General features: G+C 45.0%; 1 protein-coding gene across 1 annotated transcript in view; it reads right to left on the reverse strand.

Moving 5' to 3' along the window:
• Itpr2 (inositol 1,4,5-trisphosphate receptor type 2) overlaps positions 1-20,888 on the reverse strand; it is a 429,229-nt gene that overhangs the window by 266,551 nt on the left and 141,790 nt on the right. The window contains exons 21-23 of the mRNA XM_059256359.1: positions 19,179-19,329; positions 7,518-7,711; positions 1,871-2,000 (exon numbers count right to left, since the gene is read on the reverse strand). Of these exons, the coding sequence (XP_059112342.1) occupies positions 1,871-2,000; positions 7,518-7,711; positions 19,179-19,329 (475 nt within the window). The remainder of the gene's footprint in view (positions 1-1,870; positions 2,001-7,517; positions 7,712-19,178; positions 19,330-20,888) is intronic.

The following is a 20,888-nucleotide window of genomic DNA, read 5'->3' on the forward strand; positions in this document are numbered from 1 at the left end:
AACATCACCCTTTACAATAGCCACAAATATATAATATAAAATACCTTGGGGTAACTCTAACTAAGCAAATGAAAGACCTGTATGATAAGAACTTTAATTCTCTGAAGAAAGAAATTAAAGAGGATGTCAGAAAATGGAAAGATCTCCCATGCTCATGGATAGGCAGGACTAACATAGTAAAAATGGCAATCTTACCAAAAGTAATCTACAGATTCAATGCAATCCCCATCAAAATTCCAACACAATTCTTCACAGCCCTTGAAAGAACAATACTTAACTTTACATGGAAAAAAAAAAAAAAACCCAGGATAGCTAAAAGAATCCTGTACAATAAAACAACCTCTGGAGGCATGATGATTCCTTACATCAAGATCTACTAAAGAGCTACAGTAATAAAAACAGCTTGGTACTGGCATAAAAACTATCATGTGGACCAATGGAATTGAATGGAAGACTCTGACATTAATCCACACATCTATGAACATATGATTTTCGACAAAGAAGCCAAAACTATACAATGGAAAAAAGAAAGCATCTTCAACAAATGGTGCTGGCATAACTGGATGTCAACATGCAGAAGGCTGCAAATAGATCCATATCTATCGCCATGCACAAAACTCAAGTCCAAGTGGATTAAAGACCTCAACATAAATTCAGTTACGTTGAACTTGATTGGAGAGAAAGTAGGAAGTAGTCTTGAATGCATTGGCACCGGAGATCACTTCCTAAATATAACACCAGTAGCACAGACACTGAGAGCAACAATTAATAAATGGGACCTCCTGAAACTGAGAAGCTTTTGTAGGGCAAAGGACACAGTCAATAAGACAAAATGGCAGCCTACAGAATGGGAAAAGATCTTCACCAACCCCACATCTGACAGAGGGCTGATCTCCAGAATGTATAAAGAACTCAAAAAGCTAGACTTCAAAATACTAAACAATCCAATTAAAAAATGGGCTACAGAGCTTAACAGAGAATTCTCAACAGAAGAATCTCAAATGGCTGAAAGACATTTAAGGAATTGCTCAACATCCTTAGTCATCAGGGAAATGCAAATCAAAATGACTCTGAGATACCACCTTACGCCTGTCAGAATGGCTGAGATCAAAAACACTGAAGACAGCTTATGCTGGAGAGGATGTGGAGAAGGTGGGAATGTAAACTTGTACAGCGAGCCTACATCAGCAAATCTGAACATCCCAGTACAGAAGAAACAGAAGAAATGTTTACGTTTATATGCAGAGATCTGTGCTGCTCTCAGCTGTGGTCAGAGAAGCTGCTTTTTGCGTGGGTGATGGTCAGTGCAGAGAACTGGTGAAATACTGAGTCTAGAACCCTGAGTGCTCAGCTGGGGATGGGTCATCTCTAACCTCCCTCAGTCCCAGGTGCAGGGAACCTCACAGATGACGGGCAGAGAGAGTGTAAGAGTCCGTAGACAGGAGAAGTGCTGTGGAATGCTGGTGTTAGACACGGCACGGCTGGAGCACACACCGACTCACAGCAGCCGAGGTCACCTCGACAAGACCAGCCCAGCGTGGTATCTAGCGCAGATATTGGCAACTAATGGCTGCTGAGGAAGTAAGAGCCACTCTCCAAAGACGTGGCTATTGGTGGGTTGACCATGCCCCAGTGAATGGCCACACACCCATGTTCATGTGGGCGGCCCTAACTGGATCCCAGGGTTGTCAATGATACAGGGAAATGAACTGGGGAGGGAGGCACGTGGGGGAGGGAGGGAGCTGGTGATGGATGGAGATGGTCGAAATACATTCTATAAATACACGGAACTTCCAAGGAGTAACAAGTATTATTTAGGATAATTTTTAAAGACACAGAATGCAAACGATAAACACTGTCGCAAAGGTACCTGACGGCAGCAGCGTGTCCGGGGAGCCGCTGGCAGAGGCGTCACCGTTGTCGTTGTTCTCCCCAAATTCCTTCTTGTATATGGACAGCATGTAGGAGATCCGGTAATCCAGCCTGACGCTCAGGATGAACTGGAAGAGTTAACACGGCAAACAGTCCCATTAGCGCGTACTGAAAGACGCCGTTCTGCTAAGATGGTGCACGTCCGCACAGCGCGCGCACACACGTCACAGGCTGGGGAAAGGGCTCAGTGGTAAAGCCCTCGCCAAGAAAGCCTGGGAACCAGGTTCATCCCCAGAACACACAAAAAGTGAAAGAACCAGCTCCACAAAGTTGACCTCTGCCCTCCACAGCAAACACTGTCATACATGTGACCTCCACAGGGACACTGTCATACATGTGATCTCCACAGGGACACTGTCATACATGTGACCTCCACAGGGACACTGTCATACATGTGACCTCCACAGGGACACTGTCATACACGTGACCTCCACAGGGACACTGTCATACGTGTGACCTCCACACAGACACTGTCATACATGTGACCTCCACACAAACACTGTCATACATGTGACCTCCACACAAACACTGTCATACATGTGACCTCCACACAGACACTGTCATACGTGTGACCTCCACACACTGTCATACATGTGACCTCCACACAAACACTGTCATACATGTGACCTCCACACAAACACTGTCATACATGTGACCTCCACACAGACACTGTCATACATGTGACCTCCACACACTGTCATACATGTGACCTCCACAGGGACACTGTCATACATGTGACCTCATACATGATATAATGAATTTTTAATGCAAGTCATGACACACACCAGCCACAGTGCTGTCAATCCCCCAAATGAGCCAATTGGAGATCTTATTTGTAAACTACAAACTCTCACTTGTTGACCTGTTTTTGTCAGTTTTAAAATGAAGAAAATGGATATGTTTTAGTTGGTCAGTAATAATGAAAGCCCACGACTAATTAATTAATTTGTGATTGTATTTCTTTTCTTTTTTTAGGTTGTTTATTTTAGTTGGTTGGTTGGTTGGTTCATTTTGAGACAGGGTCTCCTGTAGCCCAGGTTGGCCTCAAACTCCCCATGTAGCAGAGGATACCCTTGAACTCCTGTTCCTCCTCTCAAGAGCTTGGATGTGTGCCACCATACCTGGTCTACATCGAGTTTTAGAACCAAGGAAACCTGATGCCCCACAACTGCTCTCTGGATACTCCATGTAGTGGCGTCTTATGGGTCTAGAGAGGTAATGCTGATAGGATCCCAGACACACGGGCAATCTCCTTTGCTGAGAGGAAAATGCTGGAGCTGCTTTTGTGCACAGAAAGGCTGGGCTTCAACTGTAGCAGAGTTGATCCAGTCCTAACATCTGCCCAGAAGCCAGGCCAGCCAGATGGCTGCAGTGCTGGGTCCTGGGTTTCTCCACTGTGCCCACGTCTCCTTGGATTTCTGTTATCATCATCTCAGTGGCTGATGTTGGACAGTAATGAAGCAGCCCTTCAGGCCCAGGCTCTGCTGGGAGCCTTGAGGAACCCAACATTGCCTGGAAGGAGCAAGTATCTGCCTGAGAGAACAAGGGACCATTCTGTTAGGAAGTGACATGCAGGGCTGAGGCACGGGACCAGAGCAGATCGTCAGGAGGGTGTGCTGTGGATTCTCGTTGCCTTCCTGGCAACTAGCCTGTGATAAGCCTGATTTTCTGAGCACAGCTATTACCAGTGTCCCACACTCTCAAAGGGCCTCCTTCCTGGAACAGTAAACACTGTGGTATCCCAGGCTTTAGAAAAGCTGCCTCCTGTGTTCTGTTTCCATGGCCCACCCTTCCTCCCCAGGCCCCGCCCCCTCTTCAGTGCTCAGATTCCTCTGTCCCAGGTCACTGCATCACACACGATTTCCTGTTGCATCCTCATGTCTGTTCAGAGTCCACTGCACCTTCATTCTCTTCTCTACCCACAAGAGCAAGCTCTCAAGACAACTGAACGTGTGCATATGATGCTTCTTATGATTCCACGGCCAGGATCTGGAGATCTCTCTCTCTCTCTCTCTCTCTCTCTCTCTCTCTCTCTCTCTCTCTCTCTCTCTCTCTCCCCCCTTATCTTTATCCTTTCTGACTTCTCCCCACCTCTCCCTCCATCTCTGCCCATCTTCTCCCCCACGCTTTGAAGGTCTTTATGCTGCATCTGGATGGAAGCAAGCTCATGTCAGCTACTCTTCGTTAAGTTTATCTGCATTTGCTAGTCAGGTCGTGAGGAAGATGGTGTGGAAAAGGTGCCTACAGGACTGGGGACATGCTGCTCTTACAGGGGACTCCCAGCACCCAGCTCAGATGGCACACAACCACCTGTAACTCCAGCTCCAAGGGATCCAATGCTCTCTTCTAGCTTCTGCAGGGACCTGCATTCATGTGCACATACCTCCCTCACACATATACATACATGCACACAGAAATTAAAAACACTTTTTAATATAACATTTGAAGGTAGCCAGGTTGTAAACGTGGCTCTTGAGGAGTATAAAGTCCAGAAGTAAGGACAAACCCCACAGTGACTCTTTTATCAACCTGCTGTGACTATGACACACTGAATAAAGAGACTCCAGTGAATGGAGATTTATAGAGTGTAGGGCAGAGCAACATTGGGAACAGTAGACTAAGGAAGGGCCTAGGGCTTGGCCTTGAAGCAGGACAGCAGAGACAGAGCTAGGCTATGGGTGCTTAACACGCAAGGGTTTCTTTTTTAAAACTCAAGTGCCCAAAGGGCAGGGAGAGAATTCAATGTGAACCACTAATGAAGCATTCACCTCTGTTGGAGATGAGTGCTCACAGAATCTCATTTCACAATCTTTGCTCCTCTAACGTGTCTAATCATGAAGATGCAGATACAGTGTAAGATAAAGAGGCAGAAAACAAGGCAGAGAAAAGGCTAAGCATGGTGGCTCACACCTATAATCCCAGCATCCTCAGCACTTGGGGGTGCTGAGGCAGGAGGATTCCCATGAGCTCAAGAGCAGCCTAAGTTACATAGTGAGCTCTGGGCTAGTCAGGGCTACAGAATGAACATTGCCTTAAAAAAAATAAAAATATGGTCTTCATTTACCATGGTCTCCTATTCCTTGTTCTCCCTCTCTGTTGTAGATCCAGCTGGGATCTCCCACTCACCCAAGCTCTCTTTCCCTCGACCCTCGCCCTTCACTACCCCCACTCATGAGAATAGGAAGAAGCAAAGTGCTAGAGAGGCCCACAGAAATCCACAAAGATACCTCCACAACAGACTGCTGGCAATGGTCGAGAGACAGTCCGAACTGACCTACTCTGGTGATGGGATGGCCAAACACCCTAATTGTTGTGCTAGAAACCTCATCCAACTACTGAGGGATCTGGATGCAGAGATCCATGACTAGGCCCCAAGTGGATCTCTGGGAGTCCAATTAGCGAGAATGAGGAGGGTTTATATGAGAGAGAATTGTTGAGACCAAGGTCGAATAAAGCACAGAGACAAATAGCCAAACGAACAGAAACACATGAAATATGAACTAATGGCTGAGGGGTTACCAACTGGATCAGGCCCTCTGAGTGGGTGAGACAGTTGATTGGCCTGATCTGTTTGGGAGGTATCCAGGCAGTGGCACCGGGTCCTGTGCTCATTGCATGAGTCGGCTGTTTGAAACCTGGGGCCTATGCAGGGTCGCTTGGCTCGGCCTGGGAGGAGGGGACTGGACCTGCCTGGACTGAGTCCACCAGGTTGATCTCAGTCTGTGGGGAAGGCTTTGCCCTGGAGGAGATTGGAATGGGGGGCGGGCTGGGGGGAAGGTGAGGGGGGCGGGAGGGGGGAGAACAAGGGAATCTGTGCCTGTATGTAGAACTTAATTGTATTGCAAAATAAAAATTTTAAAAAAAAAAACAAAAAAACAAAAAAAACTTCCAACTTTCCAAAAAAAAATAAAAATAAAAATAAAAATAAATTCAAAAATATGTAAAGGTGGAGAGATTAAATAAGGTCAGAGGGTAATAATAAAACAATGCTCACTGAAAAACCTGTTCTTAAATGAGGTAAAGAGGGGAGGCCCCTGAGGAGGGAGAGCTGGCAGAGAGCCAGCAGCAGAGAGTGCAGCCACCGAGGATTTGTTGAATGTTCTCAGAAGGCAGCAGGTTGACAGCATCACACTGTGGTACAGGAGGTCCTGGGTGGGTAGTCAGGCAGCAAAAGAGGCTCAGAGAGAATTCTTCAAGTGCGGGGAGGAGGCGGCGTGAGGCCGCAGCCGCCCAGCACCACCTCCCACTGGCCCTGTAAGAGACCGTTGCTGAAGCCACAGCTGACAAAAAGATCACACGCATCAGGGTCATCCACCACGCTACGAGGGGTGAGCTGAACTGAGGGCCCCTTTGGTCCCTTTCTCAGATCCCAGATAAGAGCATGACATGAGTGTTCAAGGCCATGAACACAGGGTGGGGAAGCCTGCCAACATTTCTTAGGACTCGGCCTTTGGAAACCCTGAAGGGACTGAGAAATGCTTTATGATTATAAATCTAATTACTTGGAATGAAAAATGCACGGAGCGTTCCAGGACTGCTGACCCACTTCTGGTAGCTCAGTCTACGTTAGATGATGACGAAAGATTTGGGAAACTCTTTTCACATTCTTAAGATAGTCTTGAAAGCTACAGGCTCCATTCTGTGACTCTGTAATAAATGCTATAACAAAGGTAGCATAAGCCTGCTTCTCAGACTTACCTCAAAATTAAAATGCTAGAAATCATAGAAGGGTCTGGTACACAAAATAACTGAGCTCATTAAATTGATAATATTAAGTATTAAACTTGGCTAATGTGAAAAAAACATCCCCAGGCCCTTAGAAAAACAAAGAGAGGTAATTGTATAAAGTAATAAAATCAGCATTAACAAGTTCATTAATTAATGATGGGGGCAGTGAAGCAGGGTCTTTCTTTGTTGCTCAGGCTGGCCTTGAACTCACAGAAATCTTCCTGCCTCAACCTCCTCAGTGCTAGAATTACAGGAGTATACCAATGTGTGTGACATATAATTTTTTAGTTTCCTGTAACAATAGGAAATCTGAATACATGGGATTCACAAACATGTTTCAAGCAATTAAAAACAGAAAATTATTAGAATTCCATCATTAAATATGCCTGCTTTAAAAATCTTTCTTAAATGAAGAAAATATTCAATCAGGGTCAATACTAGCTGATAATAAACACACGGGAAAGCAATTTTATCACCCTCAAGCACTCCACAATTGCGAGGCATCAGTAGTGTACTTCGTGGGACAAAACAACAGGTAAGTGTGCAGAGGAGAACTGATTGCCAGCTCTGTTCTTCACTTAAAAATCATAATAAAATGGGGCAATGGCTTCTCAGAATAAAATGAGATCAGTAGCATTTCAGAATCACATTACACCAGTAGCATTTCAATATATTTACACAGCAAAACCAGATACAGCACCTAACATCTGGAATCTCAGTGCTCAGAAAGCTAAGGCAGGAGGATTGATGCAAGTTTCACGTGATTCTGTGCTACACACACACACACACACACACACACACACACACACACACACCCCAAAGCTTAAGTGAAGCCAGTGTCAAGCCACAGGACACACCTGTAGGATCTCGATAACCTTCAGCTTGGTGTCCATCACTGTCACATCCTCCTGCTCCCCGGGGCTCGCCTGCTTGCTGAGGTGCACGCTGGGCTGAGCATCAGGCACACTCACGGGGAAGATGGAGCCTCTGCTGAGTACCATCTGTGTCATCATCTCTCCCACCCCGTGGATGGTCCTCATGACGTTGTTGCCTAGCACGAGAAGAGGGCTCAGTCAACACACGCAAAACATGGTGGCCACAGCGCCAGCACAGATCATTGATGTTATTATGAGGACTTGGCTTCATTCTCCACACCCCACATGTAACTGGCTGCACCTTGGGGATTCCTAAGTTTCCATTCATTTTATAAAAGCTGGGATGTAGCAATTTGAAGGGTGGTGGGGGTCACCGTGCTGTAGAATGGTTTGACAAACCAGAAAAACAAATGGTTTTATCTCTAAGAGACAGCAAGTTCATCGTGGGCAAACAAAGACTGTGATCAAGTCCCTATAAGCAAATTAATAAGGTTCTCTTTTCTCTCTTATAAAATGTTTCAACCCTAAAGTTTAAAATCTAGAGGACGGTACCTGTCACTCTCTGTGAAGGGCTGGGGCAGGAGGATGGCTGGAGTCCAGAAGCTCTAGGCCAGCCTGGGAACCATAACAAGAGCCTGCTTCAACAGCAAAGAGGGCTTAGAATCCAAAGAGCACAAGCCTCCTTTGGAGGCTCAGAGGAACCCTAAATTCACCCTGTGGTTTCTCGGACTGTCACTGGCTCCCATCATTGCTTTAAGCAAACGATGAAGAAACAGGACTCCGTCTGCACAGAGCCTTCCATCGCTCTGTAAACACCTTGTGAGGGTCGCCCACGAGGACTGTTCCAATGGCTTTAGTTGGTTGTTTTGTTTTGTTTTTTAAGAGAGACTTGGAGATCATCTGAATTGGTTCAAAACACTAAAGCCGACCTCTTCCTTGTGCCCATGAAGGTAAGCTGTGAAACCTTCTGACATCAGGGTCAGCAGACCCAGCCAAGGGATATTTCTCAACAGGCCTCCCATGAAGGGTCAGAAGCGTGCTTACACATGTGCGGGCCACCAATGCTGTCACTTCCTTGTGTGGTTTCCCTACATCTCAAACCACCTTTTTTTTCCTTTGGGTCCGATAAATGCCATTGAACCACATCCTTAGGGAGAGGGCTTGGAGTCTGGCTGCCCAGGGATAAAGTGTCAAACACATGGTTTTAGTAATTACCAACACTTCAGGGTGGTGGGAAGGTCCTGGTTGGGTACCAAGAGTGCACAAACTGTCAGATGCCTTACTCCAGCATCTTCCCTTGCTACTCAGACAAGGGCTTTGGACTTTCGTAACACAAAAAGAGCTTGGAAGTTGGTTAAAGGTAAACAACCTCTTGTCTGGTGGGGGCAGGGGGAGCCTGAATTCTCAAATTAGCATTTGTTCACTTACATCCTGAACCCAAGAAGGACATTATTATCTGCCGTCATTATAGAAACAGATGACAAGCACAAACACGTCCACTGAGGAGTCGCTGCCTGTCACTCCCCCTGAGTTTGACTTTTCATCGATGTTCTCTATCCACACTACAGCACAGTCTGCAGCAAACCCCCTCGTCAGTCAAGGGAGCACCTGCCACTCTCACAACCTAGGCCCCGTCTTGTCTCCTCCAACAAGCAACTGGACTCAAAAGAACACGCGTCAACTTTCCTTTGCAGACACTGGTCTTGGCTTCTTGGGTGTTCATGAAATTCTGCTTGAAGTAAAGACCTCAGCATCTGGCAAAGAATGTTCCAGAAATGCAGAGAGTGTAAGCCAAAAGGAAAGGGAATAAAAATGAAACGCAGAGCAACAGAACTCCAAGTGATAAAAGAATATAAACTGTGAGAATGCTCACAAGATTAAGATGCAAATAATAAATTTTAAAAAATTAAAGATGGCTAAAAAGAATGTGCATGGGCCAGAGGGCAATGAGCAATGCTAGCTACACACAAGGACACTGTGAAAAGGTGGAGCTGCTTTGAATTTATCACCTTCTCCAAATGCACAGCTGGCTGAGATAATAAAGGGAAATATTCCAGTAACATGATTTAGAGTGCATAGAACACTGGCCATTTATCTGACGGGCATATCCCAGGCAGAAATAAACTTGGGTTTTAATTTTGAAGTCCTGGGAGCTGTTTGTTATATGGCTACTTAGATAACAAAAGGGGGGGTGGATTTAAAAAATTACATAAAAGGAATTTCCAAGGTTGGTCAAAGGTGGATGTAGCTTGAGGGTATGAGAGCCCTCTGCTTTCTGTCAGAATAATCCCAAGGCAGAGGCTCCACTGTCCAGGACTCCCAAACAACCCCAACCATTGTTCCCAAATCACTGCACGGCCCACATCTTGGCAAGGTGCTGCAGATGTGCTGGTGGTCCCAGGCAATGACAGTTTTAAGTCACTGGGGCCACCCAGTACCTTTACCTCACTGCTGAGTATGCTTACAGGCTAGCCTCCAACGGATGCCTTTTCACACTAATGAAGAACAGGCTCCTTTGTTAACCTTGCCCCTGGCTCACACAGAAATCTGAATATTACTTAGATGTGCATGGAAAATAACCATTTAATCAAATGATTATTATAAAGAAGGCTAGCCTAGACAATTCTTTCCCCCAAACATAGATCCTGTCGCCCACAAATTAAAATCCAGAGGCCAAAAACATTCTAATGTGTAACACATGTAGTCAGGAAGATAGGAGGGTGTGTTCCCATCCTCCCAGATCCTCACATGCCTGTGGAAAGTGGACGACAGAATTCCCCTGGCATTTCCATGTATGGCCAACTCAGAGGCCTCCAATTCAAAGATGCTGCATTTTTCACTTGTGATGAGAAATGTTAATGCTGTGAACTTCTGCAGCTTAAAAAAACATCAGCCCAACCTGTACAAATCACAGGCACACAGACAGTGTGTCCCATGCCCACTGAGCAAATCACAGATGTGCAGGAAGTTCCATATCCATTTACCACAGGGGAATTTCTAATTATAGACTTTGGAGACAAGTCCAAGGTGACCAGTCCTCAATGTTACAAAAGAATTCTCACTACTTCTCAACCATAATTAAGTAACATTTATAGCTTTTCAGTTAAAGTGTTAACACATAATCTTTTAATTCTCTGGGAAATTGACACCCTAGAATTCCAATTTTTTTAATAATTAACTCAACATCAAGAATTTGAACTGATACAGTGTGTTGAGAGATTTGAGAAAATGGAAATCATCATTGTTAGGTTAAAAACAAAAACCATCAGGTGTGGTGGTGCACGCCTTCAATCCCAGCACTTGGGAGACAGAGGTATGTGAGTCTCTGTGAGTTCGAGGCTAGCCTGCTCTACATAGTGATTCCAGGACAGCCAGGACTATGTAGAGACCCTGTAAGAAAGAAAGAAAGAAAGAAAGAAAGAAAGAAAGAAAGAAAGAAAGAAAGAAAGAAAGAAAGAAAGAAAGAAAGAAAGAGAGGAAGGGAGGAAGGAAGGAAGGAAGGAAGGAAGGAAGGAAGGAAGGAAGGAAGGAAAGTAGGAAGGAGGGAAGTGCATAGGAAGGCAGACCCCTGATTCCTTGAGAGAATGCTGAAATCAGAGGATCATTTGGGAAGACAATTGGTTTTATTATCCCAATGAGCCAAGTGTCTCATCAATTTCAGAAGAGTACAAAGTGATGAGAAATTTGTGTAACACTGAAGCTGCACAAACTAAAAGTTTTCTGTCTCATGAATCATTCCACGGGGGCAGGACGGCGACTCACAACTGGGTTTGACAATTATTAACAGGTGGATTTTGAGGATGCATGAGACTTAACAGAACTGGAATTTGTCCACAGCTAGCTTGTTTTTTAAGTCCTCTTTGTGTGTTAGTCACCTAAAGAGGGAGTCTCAATGGAAGGAGGATTGCCCTGATCAGATTGTCCTGTGGAATTTGTCTCTATTTTTGATTGATGTGGGAGGGTCCAGCCCACGGTGGGTGACACCATTCCTAGGCCAGTGGGCCTTGGCTGTATAAGAAAGCTAGGTGAGCAAGCCAGCAAGCAGTGTTCCTCCATGGTTCCTGCTTGAGTTCCTGCCCTGACTTCCCTTAGTGACTACTAAGACCTGGAAGTGTGAAACAAAATAAAGCCCCCTCCTCCCCAACCTGCCTGTGTCAGTGTTCTACATAGCAGCAGAAAGGACTTGAGGGCCTCATCATCCATCATCTCTGGATATCAAGTGGACGACTTGGGAGGAAATCATTTCCCATCCCCTACACTAAAGACCTGAAAGGATTTTCACAGCACATAGCCAAGCTCCACATCTCATCACTGTCAAACACTGACATTTCAGTATTCGGAACCTCGGGATTTTTAATCTGCAAAACTGATCGTTAATTCTTCCCAGCTGGCCAGATGAGCCATGCATGGGTTCAGTACTGCTCTGTGATTGGGAGGTAACTTAAAGCATCAGATGTGAGGTATGCGGGGTTCTCACAAAAATGCATGCATGCATACACCATATGCCATCCAGACTTGAACATTCCCATCACCCAGAGTGCTCCCTCATGCACTGTTAGAGTCAATCTCCCAAAGTTCTCCCCACCAAATACCAAAGCAACTGTCCTGTGGGTTCTCATATCATGCATGCACACATAAGGTACCATTTAAGTTTTTCTTGTTTAACTTTTCAGGTGTGGGGGAATATATGTTCCATATATAAATGGAATCACACACACACACACACACACACACACACACACACACACACATACACACACACATATAGGGTTCCTCCTGGGCCATCATATATCCAAAGCGCCTCTCACCACTCTTGCTCCTTACCTCTCTCCTACACTGTGGTAGGTCACAGGGCTAAATATCAACTGAGGCAACTCTGGTCCTTTCAGGCATTATGGTTACCCATGTCTTATTCTCTAGGTCCCAAGACAGTTCATCTCTGTGACAGTTAGTTAGCAAGCTGACCAGTGAGACTAGCCAAATGGGTGAATTCTGAGTTTGATTGAGAGACTCTGCCTCAATGAGTAAGGTAGAAGACTGAAGATGATTCCCAACATAAACCTAATCACTTTGGAAGAGTCTTAAGGGGGATTTCCTAGCTCAGGTTTGCCTATGGCACTCCTGGTAGAGATTGTTCTTAATTGGGGTTACTGAAATGGGAAACACCACTCCAAAATAAGGCAGCACCATCTCATTGGCTGGGCCCTGAGCTGTGTAAGGAACCATGCAAGCTGAGCAAGTGTGCATGCAAGCATCTCTCCCTTCACTGTGGACGTCATGTGACCAGCTGTCTCAAGTGTGCATGCAAGCATCTCTCCCTTCACTGTGGACGTCATGTGACCAGCTGTCTCAAGCTCCCGCGCCTGTGCCTTCCCCACAGTGACAGACTGTAATCTGGAATTGTGAACTAGGTTAAACCCTTTCCTCTGAGTTGCTTGTTTCTCGGGTATTTTATCACAGCCACAGGAATGACACCAGGACAATCTATGAACCTGAACCCTCAGAGAAGGAAACCACACAGAATGGAACTCCCCATTTTTCTAGTGGTTTCCCATTTCCAGTGCCTTTCCCTCTTTCCCAGTAGGGGGATGACAGTCACTGACTGTCACAGACCCATGTGTCAGTCAACCATGGAAAACACCAAGAAGTTGGAGCTACGGAAAAGCAAAACAATAGATGATAAAAAGAAACTACTTGGCTGTCTGGTCTTTCAGTTTCCTGTGATCTGCTACTTTGTTAGATTCTAGCTCAAGGGCTGAGAGACAGCTGTGAAAAGAAAGGACAGCCCTAAATCAGACGCCTCACTAGACCTGAGGTGGTCAGATTCTGATGCTATGGGTTAGCTTCCTCTCTGAACCCAGATGGATCCAAACAACAAGCAGATAAGGATACTAACAAAGGGGGCTCTTGTGAGGGGGAGCAAATAACACCAAGGATGTTTGATAATGCCTCAGGGAATCATGTTATTTTATATCTGCCCATATATACACACACATATTAAATGAATTTATGCCACTTGGGCTGACAATGATCCCACAAGAGCCACAGACTAACTAACAAAAATCCAGCACCAGGCATGAGAAACTTCTATTCAAGGGTTGGTCATGGCAGTCCAAGTGACTCCCCAAACAATATAGGCTACTGCTGTGGCCTTTGAATGCCTCTCAGAGGTTGAAGGCAGGTCTCTATTGCTGAAGACACCACACACTTTGGACACAGGCCTCGGAAGATTCAGGCTGTATCTAACATAAAGGCCTCCTAACTTTCATAGCACCAGAAGGTGCTGTGCAAGCTGCCAAGAGAGTAAAGCAATGTTCCAACCCAATCTGATGCCTGTAAATCACAACAATGACCAGAAAGCCAAGACATCCCTGTGGTGGTTTAAATGAGAATGGCCCCATTGGTTCATGTGTTTGAAGGCTTAGTCCCCAGCTGGAACTGTTTTGGGAAGGATTAGGAGGTGTGGCCTTGTTGAAGGAGGTGTGTCACTAGGGGTAGGCTTCAAGGTTTCAAAATACCACAACATTCCCAGTTAGCTCTCACTGCCTAGTGTTTGTGGATCAGATGTAAGCTCTCAGCTACTACTCTAGCCCCATGCCTGCCTGCCTGCCTGCCTGTTGCATGCTCCCTGGCATTAATGGTCATGGATTCTAACCCTCCGGAACTGTAAACCCCCAAATTAAATACTTTATTTTTTTGTAAGTTTTGCGGTGGTCATGATGTTTTGTCACAGCAACAGAAAAGCAAGACAATCTCTAACGATGCAATAATGGCATTCATATCTTGGAATTAACCAACAGCTATCTAATTGGACTGCTCAATGGGAGTGAAACCATGCCTGGTACAAGAAACCTAGCCAACTACCCAGGCCTAATGATATTGTGGATCTTAGAGGAGAACCTACCACTGCCACTTTACTAGGCCAGCATGATTTCTAACTGCAGTCTAAAACATTTTATACCCACAGATAAGTGTAAGTCTCATCCCACATCAAAGAAACCTCTCCTTGGAGCAAAGAGAGACCATTACAAAAAACCACAACTGGTCAAATTGCAAAGACCAACTGATTGTGGGGTGTCAGCCCCAGTGGATACATCTACAATACAACTCCTGCACTTAAGGCTTAGGGAGTATCTTGGAAGACGGGAGCAGGAAGATTTTAAGAGTCAGAGGACCAGGAAGTCTGTTGTGAAATTGTGTCTCTTAGAAATGACAAGGAAGCTACATATTGTTGACCTCAACAATATGGCTTCTTAAACAAGACCTGAACAGTGACATTATCAATAGACATGCTAACACAGAAGGAAGTCACACAGGGTCCAACTTCTAAACAAAGAACTACAGGCAACTAATGACCACTGAGGGAGGAATCATTTAGCTTCTCTTGGTGAATGAGCCCTCTAATTGGTTATCTAACAGCCAAGTGGTCAACCCTCAAATCATATATATTGAAGACACTCAAATAGATTCAGCAGGTTGTATTTGCAAATGTATGCATTTGTGTGTGTATGTGTGTGTGTGTGTGTGTGTGTGTGTGTGTGTGTGTGTAACAATAATAATAAAAGAAAAAGAAGCCATCAATTTGAGGAGAAAAGTAGGAGTGTGGGGGAAGGATTAGAAGAAGGAAAGGGAAGAGTGGAGTAATGTAATTTTAAATGTTTAATTAAAAAATGATGTTAAAAGCTCAAACAAAATAAGAGAGAGAACACATCAAGTTGGGAGAGATAAATTAGGGAGACAGGTGAGGAGCTGGATGGAAGGGAATGAGGGAGTGGGTTTCGTCTCAGCACAGTATGTGTGTATGTGTATATTACACTAGAGGAGGAAGAAAAAGAGGAGGAGGAGAAGAATGGGGCAAGGTGAGAGTCACGGTTGTATGTAACCTTTATTATTAGCATCAGTAAAAAGTAAAAGCTGGGTCTGGAAAGATGGCTTAGTGGTTAAAGTGCTTGCCGCGGAAGTATGAGGACCCAAGATCAAATACTTAAAAGTCACGTGTAATTCCCCCTCAGAAGGCAGAGAACTGCAGAGCAAGCCAGCTAGTGAGACCATCCATAGCCACACTGATCAGCTCTGGGTTTGACTGAGACACCCTGCCTCAAGGAATATGGTAGAAGAGTGATGGAGGGTGGTTCCTGACGTCAACCTTGGGACTCCACATGCTGCATACCCACAGATGTGCACACACACATGCACATACACGAGCACAAGCATGCACACCCACACACAGGAATGCACACACATCACATACACATAACCACATACACACACATGCACACATGCAAACACACGCACCTCATATACACACATGCACACACACGCAAACATCACATATATACATGAAAAGAGAAAAAGCAAAATCTTGGACTGTACTTCCTTTGGTATAAAAAGAAAACAATTGTATAATTTAATAAAGGTTCTACTTGCAAATAATACCCCAGACGTCTCATTTGTCGGCCATTATGTCCGTGTGCTTTTTGTCACTTCTGTGTGTGACAAAAAAAAAAAGTCCCTCCTGAAACAGTTCTTCAATCCAAAAGATCCATTCCACAGCCAGTGCTCTTAAATCACAGAGAGGGAATGACGGTATAAGGCTAAGCAAATGGCTAAGAGTCAATGCCCTTGCTTGAGAACAGTATTTCCTTCCCCGACTGATAACACAGTAAATAAACATCATTAGACTGATGAGTGTGAGGATGAGAATGTCCCCATACAGTAAGTACAGCCAGCTCCCCTGTCTCCAAGAGAATCTTTTTCTTTACTGGCTTGGTGGTGGTTGTTGTTGTTGTTGTTGTTGTTTGGGGTTTTTTGTTCGGTTGGTTGGTTGGTTGGTTTTTTAGTTCTTTGAGAATTTCATACAGTATTTTTTTTATCATATTCTTCCCTCTCCCACAATTCCTCCTGGATCCACCCTCCACACTCAACTTCATGTCCTTTTTTTAACTCATTGAGTGCAATTTGTACCACTCCCATACACTTGAGTGTGGGACCATCCACTAGAGCATGGATAACTTAGCAGGGACCACATCCTCAAAGAAAAATGATTTTCCCTCTCCCAGCAGCTATCAGTGACCAAAGGCATCTTGGCTTGGAGTGGAACTTGATGCCCACCTCCTCTCTGCATGCTGGCTCTTGGGCATGCTCAGCTGCCGCAGGCACCCGGAATGGAAGCTTATCTTACTCAGCAGCTTCTACAGCACACTTCTCTAAAGTGCCTCTGGTGGGGGCACAGACGCAGGTCCTTCTCTTTCTTGGTTTTACCTCGTGAGGATGCTCAGGCTCACATAGTCTTCGTTCCCTCTGCACACAAGACTCAAGGATGTGTCTCCTCTCCCCCACTTCCAGCCTTGCTCATTCTAAAAGCTCCCAAGCTACCACTTGTGATCTTTTAGATCCCTTCCTCTCCATGTGTTCTCATCTACTGGACTCATTATTTCAACTTTCTGAGGGTGATTATCACACAACCCCTTTTATCTCTCTTCCAGTGTGACAGAATACTTGAGAAGAACAACTTAATGGAGGAAGGGCTTTTTCTGGCTCACAGTTTGAAGAGGCACAGGCTGTCATGGTGGGGAAGATATGGAGGTAGGAAGACGATGCAGAGACTCCTCACATCACCATGGACAGAAGTGGGACCAGGCCATAAAGGTAAGTGCTCACTCCTAGTGACCCACTTCCTCCAACAAGATTCTACTTCCTGGAGATTCCACAGCCTTCCAAAACAATACACCAACTGTGAATCCAGTGTTCAAACACTTGAGCCTATGGAGACATTCACAGTTTGTGGCTACTTCTTCCAAACTGAAACACTCTCTCCTACAGAGAGGAGGAAAACTCCTAAGACAAAAGAAGTAAATGAAACACACAAGACTCAGGAAGTTCCTGAAACCTTACGTAATCCATAAGTCCCCTCATCAAGGTTATAAATGCAATAAGCAATTGCTGGGGAGAGGAGGCTCCATTCTGCCTGGCTGCCAGGAAACTGTAAGGGAGCTTCAGGGGTGAGCTTGCCTGAGCTGCCCATGATGAGTAGACTTTTCAGTGACGGCACTGTTTTTGAGTCACACGTACTCCTGTAAATAACTCGATAACTCACTGGCTCACTAAGCTAGATCTGGGTAGAACTGTCCCTTTGGTCTGTCATCGGTACTCTTTCTGAAGTAAAGAGACATGTGATCACATCCCTAGGAAAAACTACACAAAATTTTTCCCAGAAGTCCTTGTAATTGGAGCTCCCAAGGTAACTGTCCAGACCATCCAGGTTTGCTTCTGCTGTAGTAACTCAGGACTCAGGCTGCACTAAAGGTGAAGGGCTTAAGTGGTTTTCTGTGCTGTGTCAAAGAGACTGAAATTGGGGTAACAGCAATTCATTCTTTCAGCTTTTCTGTAAGTACCTCATTTGAAATTCCTGATCAGACAGTCCCTCTTCATGCCTGAACTTAGAAATCTGATGTTTCCTTTTCCATCCTGTCCTGGGTACTACACTGGCCATTACTGTGCTCTGTGCAAAAGCCCTTCTCCAGTCTGGCTTCCCCCAGCTGCTAGCATCAGCACCTTGTCTCTCACTCACCATGACTCCTGGGCAGGTATCCCACCTTCCCCATGTCATACTCCTGGGCAGGGTATCCCAGCTTCTGCATGTCATACTCTGGGGCAGGGTATCCCAGCTTCCCCATGTCACACTCCTGGGCCGGGTATCCCAGCTTCCCTATGTCATACTCCGGGGCAGGGTATCCCAGCTTCCCCATGTCATACTCCTGGGCCGGGTATCCCAGCTTCCCCATGTCACACTCCTGGGCAGGGTATCCCAGCTTCACACATCTTCTTCCATGATGAAGCCAGAAGCTAATGGATAACTGCTGCTGTTGCAAAGATATATTTGACCCTCTTGTCTCTATGTGTGACAACTCCAAAGAGCCACCCCAGCTCAGATCCTCCATGTGCTAAGCTGAGGTCTCAGTTCTAACTGTACTGCAAATCCGCTCATCTTCCCAATCCTCCTTCACTCACATCCTCACAGGGATATGACCAGCATGCACACTTCCTTATAACTCTTAGAAACAACTTCCTGTCCTGGAGTACTTTTCAACCTAATGTAATCACCATTACAAAAAAAAAGCAGCCTGGTTATGATATAGACACTACTGGAAGTCTGATGGTTCAGATCCCCAGAACCCGTGTCAAAGCCAAGCAGACATGGTAGCTGCCTGTAGCCCCAGCACTCCGGAAGCAGAGACAAGGGGCTCCCTAGGGCAATACCTAGAGTAACCAGGATGAGTGCACTCTGGGTTCATCAGGAAATGCTGCCTCAATTAATAAAGTGGACAGCAGTCAAAACAGACACATGACTGAAGTCAACTTCAGGCCTGTACGTGTATATACACACATTTAAGCTCACCAGTACATGTGTGCCCATACACATGTGCACACATACTACACACACACAAAAAAAAAACAAACCCCACATATTATTATTAGAGGAAATTGCTTGAATGTCCACCCTGTTATCATGCAGCCCCATCAAGAGTCAGTGCCTGTATTGATTGCACACACATGTTAAAAATCTACTTCTCTATATGTTTGGTTTTTATCTCAGTCCTGCTTAACAACAAAAACTTTTTCACATTCCTCAAAAGTTCTTACTTCCATCTTGAAATTTGCTTAGTCTTTCGAAATATGATGACATGGGGGCCTGGACGATGTCTAGGATAGCCAGCAGGGTTCTTGTCAGCCGCAGCAACTCACTGAAGCTGTAGAACCCGAAGTAGATCAGGTTCCGGGCCAGGTGGACCACCTTCGTCAGCAGAGTGAGAAACAGAGAGCATCAGAAAACGGAACAAACATGTACAGGTTTTACATCTAAAGCGGTTCCCCGTTTCTAAGTCCCTAATTCTTTAACACCTAGGAATTAGAGTCCCCGTAAAAGCCACTGTTCCGAGTGTGGCTGATCCAAATCTAGGATCGATTCCTAAGAGACTTTAAGGTGATTTAAGGAGCTTATGCTACAGTATCTACTACTTAATTAAATGCAAGTCCGGAGGATACCACTTAATCAGTGGTTAAATTACTTTAATAAATATGAGCCATAAATTGGCCCAGAATTTTATGTCCCCTAGCCTGGCCTGTGGCCTTCTTAGTATTACAAGAAATAACAAGGGTGAGATGCAGCCTCCAAGACATGGCTCCAATGTAGGCTGTTCTCCTACAATGTGTCAGATTGGTGTGTGACACAGCAGAAATGCTGTCACACCCAAGGTCAGCCAAGGTTAGACTACGGAACACCGCATGTAAGTGCCCTCCCTCCCTCCCTCCCTCTCCTTCTCACTCTCTCTATTTCCCCCTTCTTTCTCTCTCTCCTGCCTCTATTTCCCCTTCCCTCCCTCTCTCTCCCCCTCCCTCTCTCCTTCTCTTGTCCTCTGGCTCTCACTCTGTGGGAAGCTAGGTACTGTGTCACAGGACACTCGGCCCACAGCAAAGCCATGTGGCAAACAGCTGAGGTGTGTGGTGACAAGCCAGCACAGAAGCAGGGCCACCACCATCCATCTGAGTGAGGCAGAAACAGCACTTCCATCAGGGGCTGAACAGACACCAGCACTCCACACCCAGGCTGGTGACTCACAGAAATGCTGTTTCCTTTGGGCCGCCACACTGGGGGTGATATGTCTCCTGACAGTGGATAACTAATGCACCAGGTAAGATGTGACAGCGCCCTCTGTCTAGTTTTGTTACAGTATCTTCAGATTTCAATTCAGGTCAATGAGGCTAACTCATCGTTTCCATGAAGATGGGGAAGGGGCATCTAAAGTATTCTAAACTGTCACTGTTTATCAAGTATAACAAAATTTACATATATGAAACAAAATAAACAAGAAAAGCTTTAATTAATTGATAATTGAGATAGAACATTTTAATTATCAAGGCATAATAAAAATTAAAATAAAATGGGCTTTTATTTGTAATTCTATTGACCATTAATATGATAGGGATAAAGCATTACTAGTCACTGAGTACGTATGTCACACTAATCTACTTAGACAAGGTGATTTTTTTTTTCAAATTTGTCAGAGGGCTCTGTAACCTGAAGTTTTTCTCTTTTCTCTTCTGTTTCAAATTGTATCACATCACTTGATTGTTGTCTAATTAACATGTGAACTGCTTTTCTACACATCATGCATGGTTTCAAAAGTAAGTTAATGAATGAGATTAAAGTTTAAAATCCCAAATCTTTATTTTTATCATCGTCAGATGGAATTACATCTGCCTAAACCTAACAACTCAACTGACACCCTGACTATTAGAGGAGAGGAAAATCTACGATGCTCAGTGAATCTGATTTCTGACAAGAACACACAA

The sequence above is a fragment of the Peromyscus eremicus genome, chromosome 3, assembly GCF_949786415.1.
Source record: "Peromyscus eremicus chromosome 3, PerEre_H2_v1, whole genome shotgun sequence".
Taxonomy (NCBI): Eukaryota; Metazoa; Chordata; class Mammalia; order Rodentia; family Cricetidae; genus Peromyscus; species Peromyscus eremicus.